Here is a 26,325-nt window from a genome sequence, read left to right as displayed (position 1 = left end):
TAGGGATGCCATTTAAAATTTCAAAGTGGGAGTGACTGAAGGTTGGGGTGAAATCTAAAATGCATTTAAGCCTGGTTTCAGACTTTCCCTTCAATATCTAAATTGACATGTTTTTGTTTAAATTGAATTCAATTTAAATAATTATTTAGACTGGAAAGTTTTGAAATGAAAGCCCTGTAGTATCTCGTTGTTAATATACAGCCTACCTTTTCGTTTATGAGTGAGGTCATGTTACAAGAGATAACGCAATGAGTGAGGTAATGTATACAGTGTGTGTAAGAAATACGGTGCATAATATTAATATTAGTAATATTAGTTGAAGCATACCTCATGGTAATAATTAACTATAGTCTACAGTATCAAGTAACCACTGTAAGTGAAGACGATCTTAAATTGTATAAAATAGCCAGGCTTCGAGACTTCGGACCCAATAGAGCAGTTCAGTGGGAAATCCGCATAACGGCGAACTGAGTATAGTGGTAAAGCGTACAGTAGGTGGGGGTACTGTAGAACGAATTGCCAACAAATACGCAAAGAAAAACGCTCTGGATTTGAAAGTTCTGACGAATGATTTGGTTTTCATGCAAACCCATTTTCAAACTATGTCTGAAACTATTACACGATTAGAAAAGTCAGAGCGAGAGATGCCGGACGTCTCAAATTAATTGAAGAAATTACACAGAAAATTAATGAGACACCAAGTACACCGGTTACTGAACATGTGAAACGGAAGTGGAAATAAATTTTATGTAAAAATAACGGATATGGAACATTGTGTAACATAAACAGCAAATTAGTGGATATAGAGTCACCCGAGAATAAAGGACTGTCTCTTAGAGAGTGCAATGATGTTAGGTTTTTTCTTTTTGCTCCTATCACGTCATGCGACGTAGATCGCAGCTTTTCACAGTACAAACTGTATTTGGCAGATAACCGAAAAAGATTTACGTTTGAGACACTGAAAATGTATCTTGTAGTACATTGCAATTCGGCACTGTAACTGCACTTCCTAAAGACGACCAATAGGATAAATGACGAAATTAAAATTGCTACAAGTTTATTTCCGCCATTAACACTGTGTATAATTAAACACAAATGCTTATAAAAGACAGGAGAATAAATGCTTTTCATATTCTTTTCACATTGTCATTGTGTAATGTATATTTACTTTCAGAATATGCATATGTGTGTATTTCCCCATACTACCGTACTCTAAATAGCAACGTTGTTACCTCAACACATCTTTACCTTTCACTACCTGCAGCGAATCAACAACCTATAGTACATGCACAGTAAACTTATTGTATCGGGTCCAAAGTCTCGAAGCCTGAAAATAGCCTATCAAAATTAACTATTACAGCACTTTACACAGGTACAATGCAGTATTTATACGGGTACAACACTTTCACCACCTTCTATACACGTGTATTCACCACTATCTCGTACAACTCGCTGGCATGAACAGTAAACATCTTTTTATCAACTCAGTAATCACTCATAGATCATAAAGGCCAGAGAGAGAGAGAGAGAGAGAGAGACTGACTTAACTTGGGAGCGTATTAACGCGGAGGTAGACGCTGCAGCAGAAGCATGTATTTAATAGGAACGTTGGATATATCAAACAGTGCACGCCCTAACCTTTGGCAGGTTTATTCACTCTGCCCTAACCTTGGATTCCGTGCTGCATAGCTCTGAAACTGGATTTGCTTGATAGGAAAGAATCACTGGCATCTGAGGCCCGGCGGGCAGATAGGGAGTGTGGGGAAAATGCAGGAGAATCTTCTCTCATGTCTTTCTTATTAAGCTACACGCAAGTTTCCTCCCGTCCCACTCAATTTCATATCCTATTACAAAACTCAACAGGAGATGGGATTTGTACATTGCGTTTGTGTTTTCTCATTATAGGAAAAATTTACTTAATGAAACATTTCGGAGATATTGTTGAAAATAGACATATTCAGCATTCTTGTTACTGAAATTAGTCTGTCATGGTTTATTTCTCCGTGTTCGTCTCTCTTTTCACCCCTCTCTGTTTGCATTTTTTTTTATTTTTACTTAATTTTTGAGGTATTAACAAATATAGAATTTCTATGTCGAAAAATTTTATGATATGCCTTATACCCGTCTATTTACATGGAGTATAAAGTGTAAGGGGTATAAGTGCCGTCCTTTTCATAGTCGTCGGGGACGATCTACAGGATGAAAAAATGTTCATACAACATAGGGTCAAAACTTGATAGTTTTTCCAGAAAAAAAAATCTTATTTTATTTGCGTTATACTGCTTATATCGTTAATAAAATTACGAAAACAATTACATCAGTAGTATATCTAACAAATATTTAATATTAGTTTAAATAAATATTTGTGTTCTATTACGTTTTCGTGAAATTAAATAAAAATACAAGCTTAAATTTGTTAATATTCTGGCGTGAGAGACGTGCCAACGTTCAGCAGGCAGTACTCTGCACAGACGTAAGTACGAGTCATCGGAGTTCAAGCTCTCTATCCATAACTCTACTGTCGAGTGGATGGCAGTTCAGCACAGGGTATTCGATAAACATTTTACGTCATTCATAGTTTAAGAATATCTTATGTTATTAACTTATGAAGAAAGTCGTCGTAATTCAAGTGAGGCAAGAAGGATGTACCGTCAACGTTTTCCTCAAAGAAGGTTACCTAATCGGCGAACTTTTGTAGCAGTTTCTCAACGACTATTATAAACTAGAAGTCTCTTACCCCATTTCGAAAATCACACAACCAGAAATTTGTTTAAAAGTGATACTGCTTTAGGAAAGCGGGAGAGATTAAAATGTTGTATTAGAAAAAATATTCGTGTGATTTTGTGCAGAAAAGCATTATTGTTTATTTTTTAGACTTATAATTAAAAATTGGAGCAATATTGTTGCATAAAATGTAAATTTACCATAATGTTCTATTAATGAGATTGAAAGTTTGTATTTGCTGCTCGTTTCATGTAAACAACAGTATTATCATGGTCCGCTCCTAGATTAGAATAGAGCATCTATTTTATACCGGTATGTCTGTACCCGCTTGAGCTGTACTCTGTACTTCCCATCCAGCAACGTTGCAAAACGTCTAATATTGTAAACTTTAATAATTAGTTAAATATTGCAATTAGAAAAAATTTTCAAGGACATTTTTTCTTCCTTATGACATGAATAATCATCCATTAAAATAATTACACTTATACCCCTTACACCCTGTGTATTAGATATTTATTTATTACTTATCCATTTATTTATATATTATTTATTTACTTGTTCATTTTTTTTGTATCTATTTATTTACTTATTACTTTTTATTTAATTATCTTTATCTTTCTGTCTCTGTCTATCCGTCCATCCATCCATCCATCCATCCATCCATCCATCCATCCGTGTACCTGTCTGACTAGTTAATTATTTAGTTATTTATTTGCTGCATACTCTATAGTGATTCTCACATACAATATTCTGTGTTTCTTGCAACATTTCAGTAAAATGTTAATGCAACTTTTGCCACCGCTGGTTTTCCCTGATTTCTTTGTATCTGTAAGAGGGCCAGTTTCTTCAAATTTTGATACAAGCTTCTGGAAAGATCTCAAACAGCATAGGTCACCTCTTAAATCAGTGGTCGTCAGCACTCGCTGATATGGGTAACAGGTAAGCAGTGCATCGAAATATGCACCCTCGTGCACAAGGAAGAAGAGAAAGCATACCCGGCCAGCTGTACATAATGTATATCTGTGGACAGTTATGTCGTGTGTTGGGGTGAGTATATGTGTAAGTGTTGGTGTAAATGTGGTGTATGGAATGATTGATGATGATGAAGAAGAGGGAAGGGGAAATCCGGTGCCTGCACGCAGCCTACTCTTGTCGAATATCACCAAGGGGGCCGCCACGGACGAATCACTATCATCAGTGACATTAATATATGCCTTCTCTTCATGTGCACTGCGGAGAGAGTTGGGATTTAACTCAGGCATATTAGTGCATAATCTAGTGATTAGAAATTGTGCACCGCCATCTCTCCGAGTCCCGAGGTAGAAATTTTGCATGAAAATTTCTGACCCAGCCGGGACCGAACACGGGCTGGTTATTCTGGAGGCAAACACGCTACCACAGAGCTAACTCGGCGAACAAATCTAAATTATTGTTATATTATTATTATTATTATTATTATTACATAATTTATTTTCAATATTACGCGTATTAAAATACCATATTAAATAAGGAGAATAATATGAAATTTAACTCACTTCATGCGACTTTTTTTTAACCATAAAAGCTGACATAATTTTCCGAGAAAATGCAAAGAGGATTCGTGTTTCCAAGAACAACATTTCATTACGTTATTAAAAGTTCACTGAAATGTAGCTTTCTTCTGTTATTCTTGTTGTATTTTTTTTAATTATAAGCTTTACTTGTTTTCATAATGTCGACATTTATTGTTTTAATTGTGTTTTTGATATTTTGTGGCAGTTTCCATTACGAATGTTTGAATGCTGTAATTTTTAAATAGTTTCTCTTTGTGAAGTACCTCACCTGTAGCATTGAGCAATGTTTTCAAGCAGGTAACTGGTAAATATCGATTTTACATCCCTTTCTAGGCATTATTCAGAGACTGAGACTATGAGAATGCAAGGGAAAACAAACACACAAAATATGTTATAAGTTAGAACAAGTATCGGTTTTAAGAAAAGTAGATTGGATGGGAGAGACTCAAACTTAAAAATATTGTCTTACGTATTCAAATAACCATCATCAAACATACAGAATAACAATATCAATATTGTGTACGAATTCATTCCAGTGTTGTTTTTGATTACACATTTAAAAATTAAGATTATTTGAGATTTTTAAGTAGTAAATAAGAAACGTACCGGTATTTATTATTTAACTAGCCGTACCCGTGCGCTCCGCTGCACCTGTTAGAAATAATATAAAGTAATTACATAATTAAAATAGGACGTTTGATCCAGGGAACATTCGTGTTTGACAGAAGGATAAATCGTTTAATATGTTACTTAATTTAAATTGTATTTAACTAATTAAAATGCGGTCATTTTGGTCCAGAGAGCAATCATTTGGTGCAATGACAATTCCTTTAACATGTTTCTTAATTGTTATTACATGTAACCATAGTTTAATGAAGATTGACATATCATTTAGTTTTAATGTGTATACTTTATATTACTTACTATAATATGTTTCAGAAGTTACTGTAATAACATTGTAGAATTATGTCCATCATGAGAAACTAATGGTGAAATAATAATTAAACAATTAATTAGCTTCCGATATTACTTCATACAAACACAGAAACATTCTCTTAGGCTATGTTTAATAGCTTTCGATTGTTGTTGTCCAAGGCCCCTTATAGACGAAGTCATTTGTTTTTATTTCAGTACAGCGCCTTAGATGGCGTTGTTATTGTAATTTTAAAACTCATTTATCTCATTAAATATCAGCCCTATCAAAATGTTGTATAGAATAGAACTTATCGGAAATTATTTTTAAAGAAACATTTGTTATGTAATATTTTTCATGAAAATTAATAATAAGGGAGATATTTCGATTTATTTAATTCAGGCCCTCTTATAACCCCCCTTTTAAATAAAGTATTTTGAATGCCATATAGCCTAAAATCTAAGCTACAACGAACTTAATTTATATTCCAATTTTCATACAAATCGTTTCGGCCATTATCGCGTGAAAAGGTAACAAACATCCAGACAGACAGACAGCCATACAAACAAAAATTTCGAAAAAGCGTTTTTCGGCTACAGATTTATTATTAGTATAGATTGATTGATTGATTTATTGATATAGTTCACAAGTACAAAACCTAATAATATAACAAAAGATCTATAAACAAATGTAGTTCTACATACTAAATATACAATTTCCTAGACTCATTATTTTATCGCAAATCTCAATAATTTATTGGTTCAAACTTGCACTTACGTCTGGTTTTAGTGCATGTTTAAACCAATCATGATAATCATTAAGACATTAAACCTTATTTATCTGCTCCTTTTCACCATTTAATTGTAATTATTTAGGTCTTACTTTACATAATAACTTTTTAATCCAAAAATATGTGATCAGATGTCGACATAATGTAAGTCATGAACCTGAATTAGCTGACTCGATACATTCTATTATTATTAGTATAAATTATAACCAAATAACACTATGATATATATTAGTTGCTCTCTACTCATTTCAGCAGCCAAAACCACGGCTATTTTGCAGCCAATTTATGAGTGTGACCAGGATCCATGTTGCAATCAGGGATTTGGTTGGTTATAGCCCGAACACTAATTTATATGGCAATTTATAACACAGTCATGCATAACCAAACACGGCAGTCAGTTCGAAAATGAGAATATTTCAAGTTTAACTGATTCTCGTCACTATGGAATTCCATCTCACACCGGTCGAAGTTTGATAGAGCAGTATAGACGAAGCAAGACATGTTCTGTGATCGTATCATGTCCCTTGGCTATATCACCGAATAGAGATTACAAAGAATGGACACTGAGCGAATTTTCCTGTTTTCTCTGTGCGCAGGCGTTTAGTTCCACTTTCAAGCACTAGAGGTTAGTGTAATCGAGCACACGCTAAGATAATAATTGAGTATAGAGTTGAGACACAGGATCCAAACATCGCTTACCTTATTGTATAATCCAGTAACACTTTGCTTAAAATAAATTCAAGTTAACAGCTTTTCCTTATTTACCAGTGACAAACGAGTTGTAATAATATTTTTTCATGTGTTATATGTAATAAATTGTATTATAAAATAATATAATACATTATAAAATTATGTATCAAATTCGTTTAATATTTCTATACAATATAATAAAGGTATATTGTTTTACTTCTCATAGGAGTTTTGTTTTCCATTTTCAGCGCTACCAAATCATTATATATTTTAATTATTGTTGTTGGGTCAACGTCTCAACTCTCATTATAAATGAACTCCAGAGTCTAGACATTATAGATAACGACGGATTTATTATTTCACCGGTCCAATTTATTTCATTTGAGTGCATAATGTACCTACAGTCGCGACGCTGTTATTCCCGGCGTGATTCCTCCTCTTTGCTTACGTCTTAGGAAGTGAAGGCTCTATAAAGTATAGGTAAGTAGTATCGTTTGCCATTTTTGTTCTTTCGTTGCCGAGCTACCAGACGAGAATCTATTTGCCACACCGTTAAACATTATCATGTCGTAGCTCCTATAATAATAAATCAAACGCACTGTAATTGAGCGGCAAATAACGTCCTCGAGTGCTTTCTGCGAACGTCAACAAAAGAGCCAAAATGGCGGGCGATTATATTAACTATTTATCGAGCCTTGTGAAATGCATAATGTCTTCATCAGCGAATCACAAGACGCACACGTTTAAATGTAGCCAACCTGCAACTTGATTGGCTGCCGGAAATTAGAGCGACGGGACTTTAGATGTATTAATTGTATGTGTTATATTTCCACTGTGTCGACTGCTAGCTGGTGTGATGTCAGTGCTAACTCGAGGGAGAAAGCAAAATCTCACGCTCCATGTCGACAGATCCGTACAATGTTAACCATCATAAAACAAATTCTCATTCTGATAGCTCATTCTTTACCCTATGACACAGCTCACATGCCAGGTCTCACCTCCTCATCTATAGTCCGGATCAGATTATTTAATACCCCAAGGGTGAAACCAAACCATTTTCCCCCCATTACTACATATATTTGTGGATTTTGGTGATTTTCTAGTTTGTAGGTCGAATTTTCTTTTGCCAACTGAGAAATACTACAACTGGTAGTGATTTTCTAACTGTTATATCGGTAGCAGTAACAGCAGTTGTCAGTAGTGCAAATTTTGAAAATTAAAATTATTCTAGATTTCTGAGCCAATTACTAAAATCAGTAATAATATTAATACATAATATTTATTTTATGTATTGCGTTGCGTTGTGGTTACAAGTGAAGACTAGTCAGGCAAGTGTAAATAAATATAATATACTAGGAGTGACACATGCACTTAGGTAATCGATAGAAATACTATTTCACATTTTTATTAATTTCTTTCGCGTTCAGAGTTATATTACGTATACAACAAATACTACAATAAATAATGTCAAACAGAGGAAATAACATGACAGTGACTCCTCCAAGAAAGAAGGCGTGTGCCATTCAGAGTACGCTTCAGGAACGTGTAAGTTCATTTATAATGAACTGAAAAAAGAAGGTAATGAAGAAGAAATTATGCGCACGAAGACAGCAATTATAACTAGAATAACAAAATTATTTGGAGTAAGTATTCTTAAGCATACATTTCAAAGTGGCATTCGGTTTTCGGAGTTTGTAATAATCATTTCACGTGATGAAACAAAATACATTTTTAGGTTAGGTCTCATGAATCGTAAACTGTTTAGTCAAAGCAATGAATTTCATGTTGATATTAATATTAGGTCATACTAATCTACTAATTACCAATATAATATGCGAGAGGTCCAGGAGGAAAATATAAGCCTACTCTTTCACAAATTATTGAAACATTTAGAAGACATCTCCCAACATAAAGATGAGATGTGGTAAATAAGTATATAAGCAAGACATCGTTATTGTAAATACATTATTATTATTATTATTATTATTATTATTATTATTATTATTATTATTACAGAACATGGTATTGTGATTTTACTCTTTTTGGTGATATCTGGTATTTGTTAGCAACACTGAAGAGATGGCCAAATTAGCCGTTTTGGAACTGCTCTTACGTGATCCTCACTATATACAGAGTTCTCTAGGATTTCTACTCGTGAAGGAAGGTCGGAATTGTGGCGTGTTTCAACCGAAGCTCAGGATTTGATGGACTTGGCTCGGGAAAATCCATTCAATTCCACGCAACTGAAATGTATCAGTAATTTTCCGATAAATGTGAGGAACCGTCTAAAGAACGCTGGCCTCAGATACAGAAGAGCGGCTTTCCGAGGACCACAGTCTCTGCCGACTTGCGTTCGCTCGAGGTAATATGAATCGAAACTGGGAAAATGTAATTTTCTCAGACGAGTCCGTGTTTTCTTGGGCAGACGATGGGCTGGCACAGGTTTCTCATACATTGTCCATGCCTTACATTGTGGTATAATTCAATTATCCTTTTATCGTGTTATGAATGACATTCGTTTTCAATCTTCACTTGAATTAGTTTCCAAAAGAAGAATAAGAGAAAAAAATTATTTTCAATTTAAATAAAATAAAAATTCCACTTACTGAACTGCATACAGCACATATCCTTAACAATCCCAAGAAGGTAACTTTACTTATAAATCATACTAGACTTTATGCACTGAAAGAAATGTTTTAATTATTTCTATATTGAAATGTCTTGCGCCGTAGCACAGTTGTGTAGGGCATTACACCTGGATTTGACTTACGTAATGAGCGCTGGATCGAATCCTGAAACCAATGAAATTTCAGCCAGTGTATGGGACTGGTGTTCACCCGGTATCGTGATGAAATTGGGGAACTACGCTAGGTTTCAAAAACCAGTTATAACGACTGGGGGGGACCAGCGTGCTACCACAGTCTAGCATATACAGTCACGAAGCTTGAGTTGTTGAGGGTACTAGGAACAATAGATTGTGCAGGTACTATTTCGCATTGTCTGTGATGAGGAGATAGTAGCGATCCTAGTGGTTAGCAACTATCTATGGATGCATATTCCCTACGTATTGAGCTTCGTGACTGTGTATATTAGATTGTGGTGCTACCCTCGTACTGATTTGATTGTCGTTCACGTCTGCTGAGGCACATGGACGTGAGATCAGCAGTATGCTGGTTGGCCTTGATTCTTCTTGGTAAGTCGAGCCACGGAACAATATTGTGTAATCATTTGTAATATTTTTATTTCCAAAAATTTCCCTCATAAGTAATAAAAATATTGAAATATACACTTATTCAAAAGACATGAAAGATCTGAAAGTTCTCCAGCTTTGTTAAGAAGTAAGTTTATACAAAAATAAAAACCAAAATGACATTACTTCTGATATTACTTCTTGATTCATACACGTATTTCATATAATACCGATATTTCGTCAATTATTTTCGTTAGAAACTTGAGGCAAACGTCATTATTATTATTATTATTGTTATTATTGTTATTATTATTATTATATTTATTTTAATTTTGTTACACTTATGGCTTTGTTTCATTAAAAAACTTAAACTTAGCGCTGAAACAATCTTTTTTTCTGATTAATATTCATTCTTAATAGGTAGATCTGAGAGCTCTTATGTGCCCTTAAATCTAGCGAAAACAGTTCGTCGATGTCAGTAACAATACAAGGTGATAGTGAAATAACCTTGCAGATTGAGAGGGACGATAGGATACACGTAAATGAATAGAAAACCTATATTACGTTTTGTGATTAAATCCACGGTTAATTAGAAAATTAAGTTTGAAGTTTCAGCAGTCCGGCAACATCGTCGCCAATACACTCTACTTGTGATACATACATAAGAGGTCAACAAACTCTGTGAGTCTCCGTACGTAAGCTGCCAAGACATTGTCACTCGCTTTCTTCGTGCAATGACTTGATTTTAGGTTTTTTAAAATTAGCTTTACACGAAAACCGTGCACGCTATTGAAATACGCCAGAGGAATAAATTATTCTTTATTAGATTTTCTATCGATATGGACAAAACTTACGATTCTACTCACAATAGTTACCGAATAAAATATTGTTAAACATTTTGGGAAAAAACTTTTTTTTTTGTAAAAAAAAACTATGAACTTTCTACCAATATGATGTTATAAGTTTTGTTACATACAACATGAGCTATTCGCTTTGGGAATCTGCAAGGTACTTCACCTCCACCCTGTATAGGTGGTATTAAAAGTAATTGTTTTAAATGCCTGTAACATGTTTTATACAGGAACATCATTTTAATTTTGCTTCAATTTTTATTGTACCTGAGTTTTTTAATGTACTTCACTCCCACCCCTAGTAAACGTCCACCCGTCCTCCACACAGAACCAAGGCCGCATATGCAATCAAAGTCGTCTTATGGTCATAGCAAACAGTATTGAGTGAGTGACTGTAGTATATTCCAGAAATATGGTCGCGTTTTCTTTTGAAGAAAGAGCATTCGTTCATTATTGAATCATATTTTTGCACAGGTACTGTGTCCGTTTGGCTACGTCGCATCCCGGTTTTCCCACACCCGTTTCTGCTGGCCCCTCTGTAAAGGCTATTGGCTGGGCTGTCTTAGCTCTTTCCTGAAATTATTTTCTGTTAGGAATTGAACGTCTACGTACCGTAATATAAAAGGGACTCATTAAGTAACTGTCACGTCATTGCCTTCTTTTCTACGATAATATGCACAAACCTGTATCGAAATGAACGGTCATTATTTTCAACAATTTGTTTAAATTACCAAAATTTGGTTATTTTTAAATTTAAATGCACTCTCCATATTGTATGCTAATGTGCTGTATACAATATACTAAACACAGTATAATGCATAAGTCCAACTGGATAGTTCAGTTAGTGAGGAAAAACACTTACTGTTAATACTGTACTGTATTTTGATTAAATAAAAACCTAACAAAAATTATCAAACTCAAAATCGTAATATTTCCTAGTTTACGTGAATAGTTGCACCACTTTTCTTCCCTCCTGTACCTAGTAAAGAGCTTTGTTTGTATTTTACTCTAGTATCATCAAACTCCGGTCGTGGAAGGGTATAACAGTGTTTCCGGTCCTCAACCTTTAATCCAGGTTAAAATTAGAAATTTTAGTAAAAACAAAATGATGTCCGGGTATAATATTAGCCGCCTTAAAGAACCTACTGTTCAACCTAAAATACAGACATTTAGAAACTCGTGTTTGCAGTCTCATATCCAGAAGATGAGTAGAAGATTGCCTAATTGTTGAAACCGTTATACTACAGTAACTAGCCTTAATGGAAATGTAAACAACACAATGAAAACTTTTTCCAATTACGTACACACTAAGTGATTTAAATTATTGCTTCTTGTTTGCAGTTATTTTCGCGTCGAGCTATCACTGGAGTACAATTTTTTTTACTTGGTTATTTAAGGACGCTATAACAGCTACTGGATTATTTAGCGTCGATGGAATTCGTGATAGCGAGATGGTATTTGGCGAGATGAGGCCGAGAATTCGCCATGGATTACCTGGGGAAAACCTCGGAAAAACCCAACCAGGTAATCAGCCCAAGCGGGAATCGAACTCACGCACGAGCACAACTCCGGATCAGCAGCAAAACGCGCTACCGCCTGAGCTACGCCGGTGGCTACTGTAGTATGTTTTTCGCGTATATGTGTGAATAAATTAACAAATAAGCTGGGGGTAGTAGGATATAAGAATGAAAACACGAATGTTGTCATAAATGCATAGATATCTAAAGCTTTGATTCATAAATAAAATATTTCATTACGTTAGTTCCTTTATCATGTTATGAACGACATTATCATTACTAGTTCATTTCCTTGAGCTAATGTTTAAAATACATACAAAAATGAAGTAATTTACTATACTGGGTGTCAAAAAATTTGTTTATAACGTTTCAGGGATGATACGAAAGGTAAAAACAAGCATCTTTTTATGTGACAAAACTCTGGCAGATGTACCATTTTGCCACTAGGTGTAGTAAACGGATAGGTTGCTTGACTTCGTCAGACTACTTACCAGTCAGTTCTGTTTTGTCTGCAACACGTTGTACAAACGCAACGAGTGGATTGCTAAGAAAGGTAAGTTTGCATTCTGCTAGCAGAATCATGGCCACCTCGATCCCCGGACCTAATGGAAATATGAAATGTCTGGTTTACAAGACCCCGATAAATACGGCAGAAGAACTTGTTGCTCGCGTTGTTGAAGATGCAGCGATTATTCCACGACCTCCTGACATTTTTGTGCGTAGCCTATCAGACAGTCCGTAGTGCGTAGAAATCAATTGCGCATTCGGTTAAAGGGAAGACAATTTGAACCACATCTCTGAACAACATTCATGTAACAGTGTGAACACAATCTCTTCACACCACTTATTAACTCGTAGCGCCGAAATGACAAGTCTGAAGAGTTTTTATTACATAAAAAATGTTTTTTTTATACTTCCTCTATCAACCCTAAAACGTAAACGTACTTCTTTGATACTCTGTATAAGGTATCTTACATAAAGAGAAAGATGAAGGAAAGATACTTTTAGTTTTCTTGATTGCACATAAAATATATTCATTAAATTCTACGGCTTAAATAGAGTATTGCTTAAGAGATGTTACATGGCATTTATTCCGATAGCAGGGCTGCTCTAAGCGCACTAAACATGCACAGAGTAGACTCTAGTCCAGGGGTTCGTAACCTATAGGTCGCGATCCAAACAAGGTAGCTTCTCAAAAAATAAAATTAAAGAGATGTTAATTAAAGTACTTGGGATTATGATTATATTTTATAATTATTGCTTATATGAAATATTACAACTTTATATTATTAAATAATTGTTACACTTATTTGTTTTTATTACAACAGCACTGTTTAACTTCATAATAGGCCCATGGGTCGTGCAAGTTTATCTCCCAGTTAACTTTGGGTCTTGGTCAAAAAAGGTTAAGAACCCCTGCTCCAGTCTAAGCAAGCTACTGAAAGCAGAATTACCTTGAAAACCTAAGGCCCGTAACACACTTGCAGAGTTTTCGCCAGCGAGAAATGTGTTGCGAGAAAATAAAAAAATTGATAACATGGATTCAAATGGATGTCCACACACTGGAAGAGATTCTCGCTCGAAGCAAAAACCTAGCGCGAGTTTCTCGCCGGAATCGGTAGCTGAGCGAATTTTCTTGACACATTTATCAAAGATGTTTGACATTCATACTCTTTATGACGATTGACTGTAGAAAAATATATCACAGATGGCGATGAATTGTATTGTTTTTATTTGAAAATAAGGAAAGATGGCTGATAATTGCAGTCAGAAACTTATCGAACTTGTACGATGTCACCCGAGGGCCTATTTATATGATACACGAAACTCAAAGAAGAAATCTGGAGACAAATATCAGGTTATCTGAAAACGAATAGGGCTATATTTTATTTTGATGAAATTTAATAGTAATTATTAATTAAACATATGAAATAATGTATCTATATGCCTTAACAGTTTACATAATTTTAATCAGAACATAGCAAAGAATCCTCTATCATATCATGAATGGCAAAAAAAAAAACTGTGGTCCATTCAACTTGAAATAACGCCTAAACGTATCATCATTCAAATCGAAACCAGTGTCCAAAACTCGCCCTTATTTTCGTAAGATACAATGTGATTTTCAGATATTTCTGGCTTTAATTTTAGGCCTACTTTTTCTTTTCATTAATAAAATATGTTCATGTAACTCCATTTCCTCATCATCTGAATACTCAGATTCAACATAGCGTTCGTACGTAATTTGTAAAGTACGACAATATATTTACAGGTTATATATTTAAGTACGACAATATACGTAAATACATAACCTATAATATTTCCCCCAACGAGTAATTACTATAATCAGAAAAATGCTTTCTGCATGAAGGCAGTGCATAGGTGCCATAGGTGATCATAGCGAGGACTCGCCAAGTGTGTGGAGGAAGGCTCTTCGCCTCTTTCTCGCAACACATTTCTCGCTAGCGAAAACTCTTCAAATGTGTTACGGGCCTTACCCAGAGGGGATAAAGACGAGCTCATTTTGGTCCCAGGAACCAGTGGGCGGTGTGCGGTAATAAACAAGTCGAGTTACTGGCCAAGCATGGCACTACTGGGTGAACAGCATAGAGCAGAACAGGTTTCACGGCCGGCCGGCTATGCGCGCGGAGGTGGGGGACTCAAGGCCACGCGAAACCTGTTCTGCTATATACTGTTCACTCTTTACAATACAATGCTATGGCCCAGAACTTTGTGCAGGTATTCCTTAGTGTATGACATTTATGTAGTAAGGTTTACAATAAAATTGTAGTCACGCTCTTGCGACATTTGCTAATTACTTAAAGCAGTATCTCTCAAATTTATTCTACCGCGGCAACCCTTTTAACCTATAGTACTACCGCCGAAACCTCGTTGTTAATTTTCTCTGCTATTATTATTATTATTATTATTATTATTATTACTTTAGCGAAACTGTTCGTATTCACTATTTCCTGCTGATTATTGTGCAGCTATGCTTCAGACTACCCCCATGGTCTCCGGAAGTTAGGTTAGGTTATGTTCGCCCTGAAACTTCTTAATCACATTTTTCGACTTGCATTTTAGTGGTGTATAATATTTGCCACAATTAAAAACAGAATTGCTTCTATTACTTTCACTAACTCTCCACATACCCCATTATTTATGTCATTCAAACACTTGTTCAATTACGTCCACGAACAAGACAAGTACGGTACTATCGCCGAAGTAAATAATTACCATTATTATTATTATTATTATTATTATTATTATTATTATTATTATTATTATTCATTTAGGCTATCGGAGTGGGTGTAACTGTAAAATTGAAACTGTGTTAAGCACATAAATTGTCAAAATATTTTATTTTCAATTTTATCGAAATTACAGATTTGCTATATTCCTTCTACTTATAGCATTTTACAACAAAAAAGATAAAAAAAAAAAACAAATAAATAGGAAGATAAAATAAAATCATTTTATGATACAACATTTCTGCGTTTTCTATAGCACGAGAAAAAAGTGGTAAAATGGTCTAATTTTCAGAGGGAAGGTAGTTTGGAATGTGAAGAATTCGTATAGGACGTCAATTAGGACTTGAAAACATACAAGAAGATAAGTAAAATTGGAAAGAATTGATTGGTATAGATAATATAAAAGTGATTATTTAACACGTGAAATAAAGAGATAGGACACTTCAAAATACAACGTGAAACGCACATTTCACTTCACTTAGTATACACGTATACACAAGCCATACAAAAAGCCTAAACTAACGTAGTCTAACCTGCCATAGATTCATATATGCGCGGCATACCAAAAACCTAACCTAACCCGTCACACAAGACATACGAAAAGCCTAAACTAAGCTACTCTAACCTAACCTGTCACAGATTCCCGCACCGGAGAATTAAAAAAAATTAAGTTGGAAGTTTTAGTGTCGCGTACTGTAGAAAAACTAAATTTCCTACAGGCTATTTTTATTAGTATTTAATAATAAACAAACATGCTGTGAAACTTAGCATCTCAAATTAAATTTAAATTATGTTTTTTTTTTATTTAACGATGCTCGCAACTGCCGGGGTTTATTAGCGTCGCCGGTGTGTCGGAATTTTGTTCCGCGAGAGTTCTTTTACATGCCAGTAAATCTACTGACATGAGCTTGTCGCATTTAAACACACTTAAATGCCATCGATCTGGACAGGGATCGAACCCGCAATCTCGGGCACAAAAGGCCAGGAATCTACCATCTGCGCCACCCAGATCGACTAGTATCTCAATAATCCTGTTCAGTAGGATAATATTTTTTTTAATCCAGCAAATTCTATTTAGGCCTGTATCTGGTTTTATAGCGGAAAGTTGTAACCTCATTTCTGTTTCTGTATTTAGTCTGTTTCGATATTTTGTTTTGATGGACACACGTACAAAATATCGAGTGGAAAAAATTATAAATAATGTATCTGTTTTCCGTTCTAGATGTTTCAGGATGATGATGATAATTTCAATAATTAGACGATGTTCTATGTTGTTATTGGTATTTTCGTAATTTTTGTATACATTTTGTACTATCCTCTAAGAATAAAACAAAAGTTTAAAAATCATTTACAACTAGCGGAACACCTACACTTTGAGAAACGCTGATTTAAAACATTACTTTCCTTTGTTTAATTCTGCCCACAGGTTTATATTATCCGCTCTAGCATGGTCTTGGTTACGCTTGCCTAAAACTTACATGAAAGAAACGGGCAATAAATTGAACACATTGTATTATGTTTTGAGATAATTCTCATGCTGTAGATATTACAGTTTATGGTGATATTATTATTCAACTAAAACAATTAAAGCATACCCAAAGTCTGTATAATCTTTCAACTTACCGAAGTTCCGGATCATGAAATTTAATCCAAATGTGGCACGTAAGTTGAAACACGTTGAACACATCTCCATAATTGTTGAAAAGAAAGACGTGGACAGCTGTTTGTGAGTAAGTGGCCTCGCTTCCAAACACAGACAATCCTAACCTTCCCACTACGTCACACGAGTGTCTTCTCAGCCGGAGAATCCAAACAAGACTACGGCGTTCTCTACGATTAACAAGCGGGAGTGGTATTACAGATACTGCTGATACCGACGAAGCGTACACCTTGCAACTTCATTCTGTCGATACTCTTCGAGAGATGGCAGCAGCTTATTGTTTTGAATTTCAGGTTCGACTGAGTTAGAATCTCAGCTGATGGCCATGGTTTGAAGAAGATATTTCATGAACATAGAAAGAATATGGGAATTGGGAATACAAGAAACATGAAGTATATGACATTAGCATAACTGCATGAAGTAGAGCGAGATGCAATTTTTTAAACCGCATGACAATTAAAAAGTATTGCACTCTAATATTCAGTAAGCCTACTCTAGTCATAAAAGTTGCAAGAAGTGACAACATATCGGCTGTTAATCCTTTCAGTCATAACATTTAAAAACGATATTATACTCTATTAGTACGGCTGACAGAGAATAGATCAGTGAAAATGGCACCAATTTTAAACAGATTGACCTTTAAAATAAATCGTCTATTTTTTTTACATAAAATATTTATAGTTTATAAATTTTCTAATTCAAAATTCAAACGCAAATGTCTAAAATTTTTTCTATAATATAGGAAAACCAAATTTTTATACTTAGGCTGTTCATATTCTTGTAATGCGCTAATTAGCTAATACAACTTCACATTTTTCCGTTTAAAAACATAATAAAATTGAGTGTGAACTTATATTTCTTCCACTAGTAATTAAATCTTCTTTCTTTCTTTTTGCTTTACTTATACACTTGCTATTCAGTAATGGATCCGAATTTTAACGTAGTCTATGTGTTAAGTCAAATTCCAGAAAATCATACCTTTACATACAACTATAATAGTAACACAAGGAAAATAACTTTATAAACAGTAAATTACGTCATAACACACGAAGTGAATAATGAGAGGGATGATAAATGAACGTGTCTGCACTTTACCTAAACAGACAGATGAATCTAGTACGGAGTAATTAAATCAACCGGATTTTCTGCTCTAAAATAATATCGTATCAAGGCACAAAATATACGCCACCTGATACATACTGTGAACTGTTTATTTTGTGAAGAAGTCGAAGATATACTTTCCTTCTCAAAATTTTAACGAATATTGAATACGTGTAAGCACGAACCTAGAAGCACGAACCTAGAACCACGAAAAAAAAATGAAATCATTAACATAACCTATGAAAGGAAGCCGGTTTGAATCTGAGATAACTATGTTCCCAATCCCTACCTATATTATACAGTGCAGTACTGTAGTTCCTTCTTTTTCTTTTTAGTTGGTTATTTAACGACGCTATATCAATTACGAGGTTATTTAACGTCGATGAGATTGGTGATAGCGGGATTGTATTTGGCGAGATGAGACCGAGGATTCGCCATAGATTACCTGGCATTCACCTTACGGTTGAGGAAAACCTGGGATAAACCCAACCAGGTAATCAGCCCAAGCGGAGATCGAACCCGCGCCCGAGCGCAACTACAGACGGGCAGGCAAACGCCTTAACCGACTGAGTTTCTTCTTGTAGGAAGAATTCATCCAGCAGACGGGTCCTTGTGGTAGAGTTCTCTATACCTCAAAGGTTACCTCGACTGTGTGAAGAAACGTTAAAAAATATTTTTTTTTCGGATGTATTCTATAACGATTCTATAGATTTTGTGTGATGTCATGATGGTAATATGTATCATAGTGAACGAAGAACAGCGCCTCTTTTATTTGATAGGTTACTTCAATGTTTAAGTGATTTATCCTATGCTGTAAGTCTCTAGACGTGTTCAGAATTAAATGGTTTATATTAATCATTTCCTAACAACAGAGATTTTTCTGCTGTTACTGTTATTTTAAGATTTTGGGCGGAAAACGTTTTGTACAGAGCTATTATTATCATGGGTCCCAAAAAAGAACGCCCTGTGTGGTTTCCGCCGCGCGCTAACCGTTTCTCCCGCGCAATCGGCCTCCAGTAGCCATATGGCATTCAGTATGCTTAGAAGTCGTGTAATGAAACTCTCAATTCTTCAAGTGTACAACGTTAGTGTGTACAGTTTAGTGATTATTGTGAATTTAGGTAATGTCTAGCAACAAATTCTCATTATGTGAATGTGTGTATATATACAATAAGTACATAAAAGGCAAAAGGTCGTGTGCGAAAACAAGAACGAAAATTTCGAATAAAGTTTCCAAATAGACCTGTGCCTTCTGCCAAAACAATCAGACGAATCACTAAAAGATTTGAAGAAACAGGCTCAGTGAAGAATAAAAAATCAAGCAGAAAACGTAGTGTTTTACGCCGAACGATTGTCAGTTTATTTCCAACAAGATTCCGCCACTGCTCATACAGCCCCCGTGTCAATGAGGGAATTGAGGCGTATTTTCTGTACGAGACTAATCAGTAATAATTTCTGGCCTCTACGAAGCCCAGATATAACACCCTGTGACTGTTATTTATGAGGAACACTAAAAGGTAGGGTTTATAGGAAAAATCTTCATTCTATAGATGAACTAAAAGACTATATACGAGAAGAAATCCAGGATATCAATGATGTGAAACTTCAGAGTGTTGTTCATTCGTTTATCAGAAGATGTCAGTTGTGTGTGGCGGCAAATGGGGGCCATTTTCAGCAACGACTGTGAGCATGATAAGTCCAAATTATTGAACATTTATTGTTAGTACTGTTATATATTGGAGAAGCGCCGGAGAAATGGTTATGCGCTCGGCGGAAACCACGCAGGGCACGGCCGGCCGCTCTTTTCTGGGACCTATGATGATAATAATAGCTCTGTACCTCAATAATCGGAATAATCCCAATTTTTCAAGACTTATAGCAACTCTGTAAGCTATATGGAGCGTGTTATTTATGAGTAAAATAGGGTTTGTATGTGTAAAAATAAAAAAAAATAAAATAAAATAAAAAATATCACGTGAAGTTTCCCTTTACTATAAATAAAATAAAAATTTATTTTATATTATCTATGAATAACAAAACATATTAAAATTAAAGAAACATTAGCCTACAACGAAATATTCTTGACAATAAAATCTATTATATTTGCTAGGCATATACAACGCCAGTTTTAGCTTATTTTTTCATAGACTTGTTGGTGTTCGTATGTGTTGTATTACCTACATTGTTTTTGTGGCATGTAAACTCCTTTCTGCTCTTTAGGTACAAGAACCACACCATTTACTTTTTTGGATGGGAGATGCAGGTTTTAGCTACATTTTGCTACCAAATAAATGTTTTATTTTGATAGTTCGAAAACATGTTAAATAACGTCAACAATAAACCCACGTATCACAAATAACAATAATAATCTTTATCGACATTGAAATGTTTAATATTAGGAAAACGAGAACTCAGACTAGAATAGAGGTCTGCCAAGATGATAATAGCTTTATTATGTCCCCCTAGTTAATATGAGACCATCATATTATTTTAAAATCAATAATATCATTACACATACTACTCTTGATCACATGGCAATAGACGAGTGTTTTTGTTATCGAAAGTTAAGTTGGTAAGAAAAATGTTTCCGGACGTGTTTAAATTTTCATACCAATGGAAATTGTAATCAGCTACAAAAATTACGCCTACAATTTACCAGAAAAAGATTCTTCTTTATATCAATATTGCTTAAAGATCAAGAAACAAAATCTTTATTTATCTCAACTATTATTTAACCAAAAATGGACTCGTCTTTTAAAAATCATCTTTAATTAATTTTACATTTAATTCCAATGTTAAGCTTATGTCGTTTAATTCTATGATACTACCCGTTACAACAAAAATGGTATACAGCATTCAGAATTTAATGGAATTTCTGTATACAGCACAATAATTCTCAGTTCGTTTGAGACAACATGAAACCCGAGAAACAGGCTATACACACGGTCCTCTTGAGGAAGAGATTAATGTCACACATCAGGCATCCAAGCCGATTTTGCTGGATCAGTACCCACAAGAGCAAACAGTGAACTCTGAGAACACGTTAATTTATTATATTGTAATTTACTGGAATTTTTAGTCTCAAGTGTTCTTCGCAATTAATAGACAGGCCATGAATTTGCTACTTCATAATTAATTGTACACTATATAAAAATAAAATAAATCAATGTTGGGTGAATGTTACTTATGTCCCGCCCATTATAGGAGACATAGGCCAGTTTTACACTAATCCTAAACATATTTAGTATAATTTGTTGCTTGTGGATGATTTATGTAACATGTTTCTAAATTAGTCTTTTAAATACCGATACATTCTTTAATATAATTTGGTCCAGGGAGCATTCTCTTTTGGCACAAGGATGATTTATGTAACATGTTTCTAAATTATTAGTCTTTTAAATACCGGTACATTCTTCAATAAATCACTGAAAAATAAATGTGAATATAGGGATGTGGAGTGAGTACGAAATTATTATTATTTTTTGGCGCATCATTTTTACTTAAATAACGACAAATAAAAACTAACATGCCACATAACATTATTTTAAGAAATACAGGAAACAAGCATGAATAATATTCACCATTCTTAATGATCTTGGGATAGAAAAAAAACGTATGGAATAGAAATTACATGCAAATGTCCGTGTAATAAACAATGGCAAACCATCTTCGATTAATCATTTCAAATCAACGTGAATGTAGCATGGATTGTGTAGGAAAATAATTTCTTATATGTTGCTCCCAATGTGGATCATTGTTAACTTATGAAAACAAATGAAAATTAACATGGCATATAAACACTATTTGAAGAAAGATAGGAGATGTTAAGTAATATTCAGCGTTGTTAATGATCTTTGGATGGGAAATAACAATGAAATATGTATAAAATAGAAATTACATAGCCTACAGGTGAGCATATAAAAAAACAGTAAATAGAATCATATCTGATTAATAAGCTTAAATTACTCCAGATTTAGTGTAAGAGTGGCCTATATCTAACGATGTCTCCCAGCAAATTACTTAATTTATAAAAACAAAAAAAAAATCGTGTTAGAAGATTGAATTTGTGTATTTTCTCTGAAACTCCCCAAATATCTGTAGGCAGTCTTTTACATTAGACTGCCAAAAATTGGTTTATAGCGCAGCATTTGCAGTGATAAAACTGTGAAATATTCGTTCAGTTCGCGGTGGATACTCTACAAGAAAGAGAATAAGAGAACTTTCTACACAGATGAATAATCGCGTAACAAAACATGAAGTATAACCTGCAACAATAATATAAACGGAGCGAACTTCCTACTCTCATCATTTATGTTCAATATTATACAACACAGTTGAACTTCAATGACTAATACAACAGGAATGTTATTCTTACATACCTGAACTCGTGTTACGAGTCTAAATTACGTGTTTCTTCTCCACTCTCACTGTCAACCTACACACCAGCTGATCACAGTCTTTCCAGACAACTAGGCGGCAGCACTGGCCCCATAGTCACGTGGACTACTTTCGATCGTACTTTGTTCACAAGCTGTGCGTAAAATGAGGGCACGAAAACGATCGTAAAGTGATACTGGCTCTTAAATTTTAAAAATAAACCACTAGTGCAGCGAATCTGTCTGAGAATGGTGTTCAGATCCTAAAGAATAGAATCATCATCATCTACTCTTTTCGCTACAACCATATTTTGTGACTGATAGTACACTTTTTTTTTTTCTACTCATACAAAGATCAGTACAAATGTTCAGCTTAGTCAGTTTCTCATTATGTTATATTGTTACAAATGGCATTATTAGAATGTAATCCTTTACATGTTTCATTATGAAATGGTCCATAACTTTATGGATAAATTAGAATTTTATTTTCTCTTCAGCTCAGTGAAAGAGAACAAAGTCTTTGACATTTGAAAACTGTTTGGTTCTGTGAATTTATGGCTCTCTTGTACACTTCTCTTACATATTTTGTCAATACCATACAGAGATTAAGAAAAGCGGATATCATGAAACTATGCGTACGTTGTGTGGAGATTTTAAGGTATTTTTATAACAGTTACTTGACCTGTATAAAGATTATACCAAGTAGGACGCTTTTTAAGTGATTTTAGACAGTCGATACAAGAAGGGTCATATCAGTTACATTTGTTACATGAACTACTGCCTGCTGGATCACATCCTATGGTTGCTTACACCAAATACCTTACTATAATAATACCAGACAGATGTTCTGCGCCCGAACATCGCAGATGCTGATACCTAGGTGGCAGGGTGTGCTGAAACCCGCGAAGCAAGCTGTAATCTACTATAATGTAGACAGAGCAGTGAGTACTGCATTCTAGGCGGCGGCAGCCATATTTACTCCTGGCTCGGCACAGATGCATAAGCAGTAATGCTAGAAGGAAGGTCATTAAAGGCGATATCATACATGTTGTTGTGGTTTATTGAATACGGGAGACAAGGATTAATAAACATTATTGTCATAGTGGGATGACTGATTAGAGATAACACTTTATTATTTATATAATGTCCATTTCAATAGGGATAACATCAGCAATTTTCTATGCAGTTCTCGTACCAACACTTCGACTGCCACCATTTAGCAGATTGCTGTAGTGCATTTGCTATAACAGACAATTTTCTTAACAATAAATAGGCCTACATTCTAGTTATAAAATACAGTGATAAGACTTTTTCAAAAATATTATGACAAGCTGGGAACGTATGAGTTGAAGTGTCAATAATTAAAGACTTCAAATCCTTTACTGTAAACTCATTTTCTACCAACGTTACACATTTTTCTACATTTACAGATTTACAAGGGTATACAAGTGACATATCCTTGTACGACTTGAGAGTCACTAATGTGCTAATAACATTTACAGATTCATCCCTGTTATCAGTTATTACTATTAGAGATGAAAAACAGTTTTCACAAATACGATATGCCTATAACTTATTTTGTTTTATTTTGAACAAAACTGATCCCAACAAGTAGTAAAGAGCTTGTTGTTCACTCAAGTTAATATTTCTGTTTTCAATTAAATTACAATTTAGCCTATATCAATTTCCTTTTGCTCACATTCATCTTCACTAGACCTTTCTGCTTCGGGTTTACTTACATCTGTACTTAGAAACTCAACTAATTGTTCAGAATCGCAAACTGCGTAATATCCATGCTCCGTTTATGAGAAAAATTGAGAAATCGTAATGCAGTTTTGAATTATTTTACATCCGGGATTGGATTTATGGAATGGAACGTAGAAAATAAATTTTCTAACGCATCCTGCGTCGATCTATCTAGCATAAGATATTTGAAGTTCGCTTTATTATGACAACTTTCTTGAGAATCAAGAACTATTTTTTGTTACCAGTATTATACCAGTTTGGAATGGTTTCTAACGTCCGCTTTTGCCACCTTGATGTTTTCAATTATAAATATTATGTCATTACTTATTTACGGCTTTTAAGGAACTCGGAGGTTCATCGCCGCCCTCACATAAGCTCCACATCTGTCCCTATTCTGTGCAAGAATAATCCAGTCTCTATCATCATATCCCACCTCCCTCAAATCCATTTTAATATTATCCTCCTATCTACGTCTCGGCCTTCCCAAAGATCTTTCCCCGTCGGCTTTCCAACTAACACTCTATAGGCTATGCATTTCTGGATTCGCCCATACGTGCTACATGTCCTGTCCATCTCAAACGTCTGAATTTAATGTTGCTAATTATGTCAGGTGAAGAATACAATGCGTGAAGTTCTCCGTTGTGTAACTTTCTCCATTCTCCTGTAACTTCATTCCTCTTAGCCCCAAATATTTTCCTAATTACCTTATTCTCTAACAACCATATCATCTGTTCCTCTCTCAAAGTGAAAGTCCAAGTTTCACACCCATACAGAACAACCGGAAATATAAGATTTTTTGACAGCAGACTAGATGACAAAATATTCTCAACCGAATAATAAGAGGCATTTCCCATGCTAATTCTGCGTTTAATTTCCTCCCGAATGTCATTTATATTTGTTACTGGTGCTCCAAAGTTATTTGAATTTTTCTCCCTCTTCGAAGGATAAATTTCTAATTTTTATATTGTATTTTCATTTCGAATAATATTCTGGTCACGAGATATAATCATATACTTTGTCTTTTCGGGTTTTACTTCCAAACCTATCGCTTTACTTGCTTCAGTTCCCGTGTTTTCCCTAATTGTTTGTGGATTTTCTCTAACACATTCATGTCATCCGCATATACAAGAAGCAGTAATCCGTTCAATTCCAAATCCTCTCTGCTATACTGAATTTACCTAATGGCATATTCTAGAGCGAAGTTAAAATGTAAAGGTGATAGTGCATCTCCTTGCTTTAGCCCGCAGTGAAAATGTTATGTCATTGAGACATTAATCATTGAAGTATATTCCTCCTCTTGTTTGTGACTAAGTGCTAATTTTGTACATCTACAATTGATTACACATTGATTAACTGCACGACAACACTGCATTCTTCAAGATAACAATGAAATATCGCATTAGAAACCTCTGTTCCTACGCAAGTCTTGGGTTGTACAGTCTCTCCCGCAGAAGTAAATATGGCTGCCGCGGCGGCATTTGTCGGATCAAAAGAATGCGGTACTCTCCAATATACACTGCTCTGAATGTAGACTTACTGGGCTAGTAAATAGTTATATTAAGTCTAATTAGTGATAAAATGTCAGGGTGTATATGTGTTGTTTATAACTGATACAATTACAGCGTTAAAAACTGTTCCAAATAATACTTTCGATTTCCGAGGGATCATAAAACGTGAGTCAACAACATTCTCTAGTAGGCCTAATGCCTTCGTCTCTGTGTTGACAGAACAATAAAAATTAGCTTTTTTTATTTAGGCCTAATAAATGAATAGAAGTAAAATGTATTGGAAATTTTAAGGTTTTATCAAATTACGTTTTATTGTTGTCCACATGCCTTTACTAATTATTACAAGCATCAGATTACTACCAAATTTATCTTGCAGCTGTCAGCAATAGGTAGGTATATAATGCGAAATTCATTCTTAATGTCGGAATTAATTTTGTCTCACTAAAGCAAAGAAA

General features: G+C 34.7%; 1 protein-coding gene across 2 annotated transcripts in view; it reads right to left on the bottom strand.

Moving 5' to 3' along the window:
• Positions 1-22,704, bottom strand: part of LOC138709037 (protein FAM151B) — a 72,236-nt gene extending 49,532 nt beyond the window's left edge. Inside the window, exon 1 of one of the 2 annotated variants that reach the window (XM_069839518.1) lies at positions 22,620-22,704. Coding sequence is in view for 1 of the 2 variants with exons in the window: in XM_069839517.1 (XP_069695618.1) it covers positions 17,103-17,172 (70 nt within the window). In the remaining variant the exon portion in view is untranslated. Of the gene's footprint in view, positions 1-17,102; positions 17,311-22,619 lie in introns of those variants that run through there. The other variant, XM_069839517.1, reaches the window with a different exon arrangement.
• Between the last annotated feature and the right edge of the window lie 3,621 nt (positions 22,705-26,325).

The sequence above is a fragment of the Periplaneta americana genome, chromosome 11 (genome assembly GCF_040183065.1).
Source record: "Periplaneta americana isolate PAMFEO1 chromosome 11, P.americana_PAMFEO1_priV1, whole genome shotgun sequence".
Lineage (NCBI taxonomy): Eukaryota > Metazoa > Arthropoda > Insecta > Blattodea > Blattidae > Periplaneta > Periplaneta americana.
Note: the sequence above shows the minus strand (reverse complement) of the source record. Positions and strands in the feature narration are given on the sequence as shown.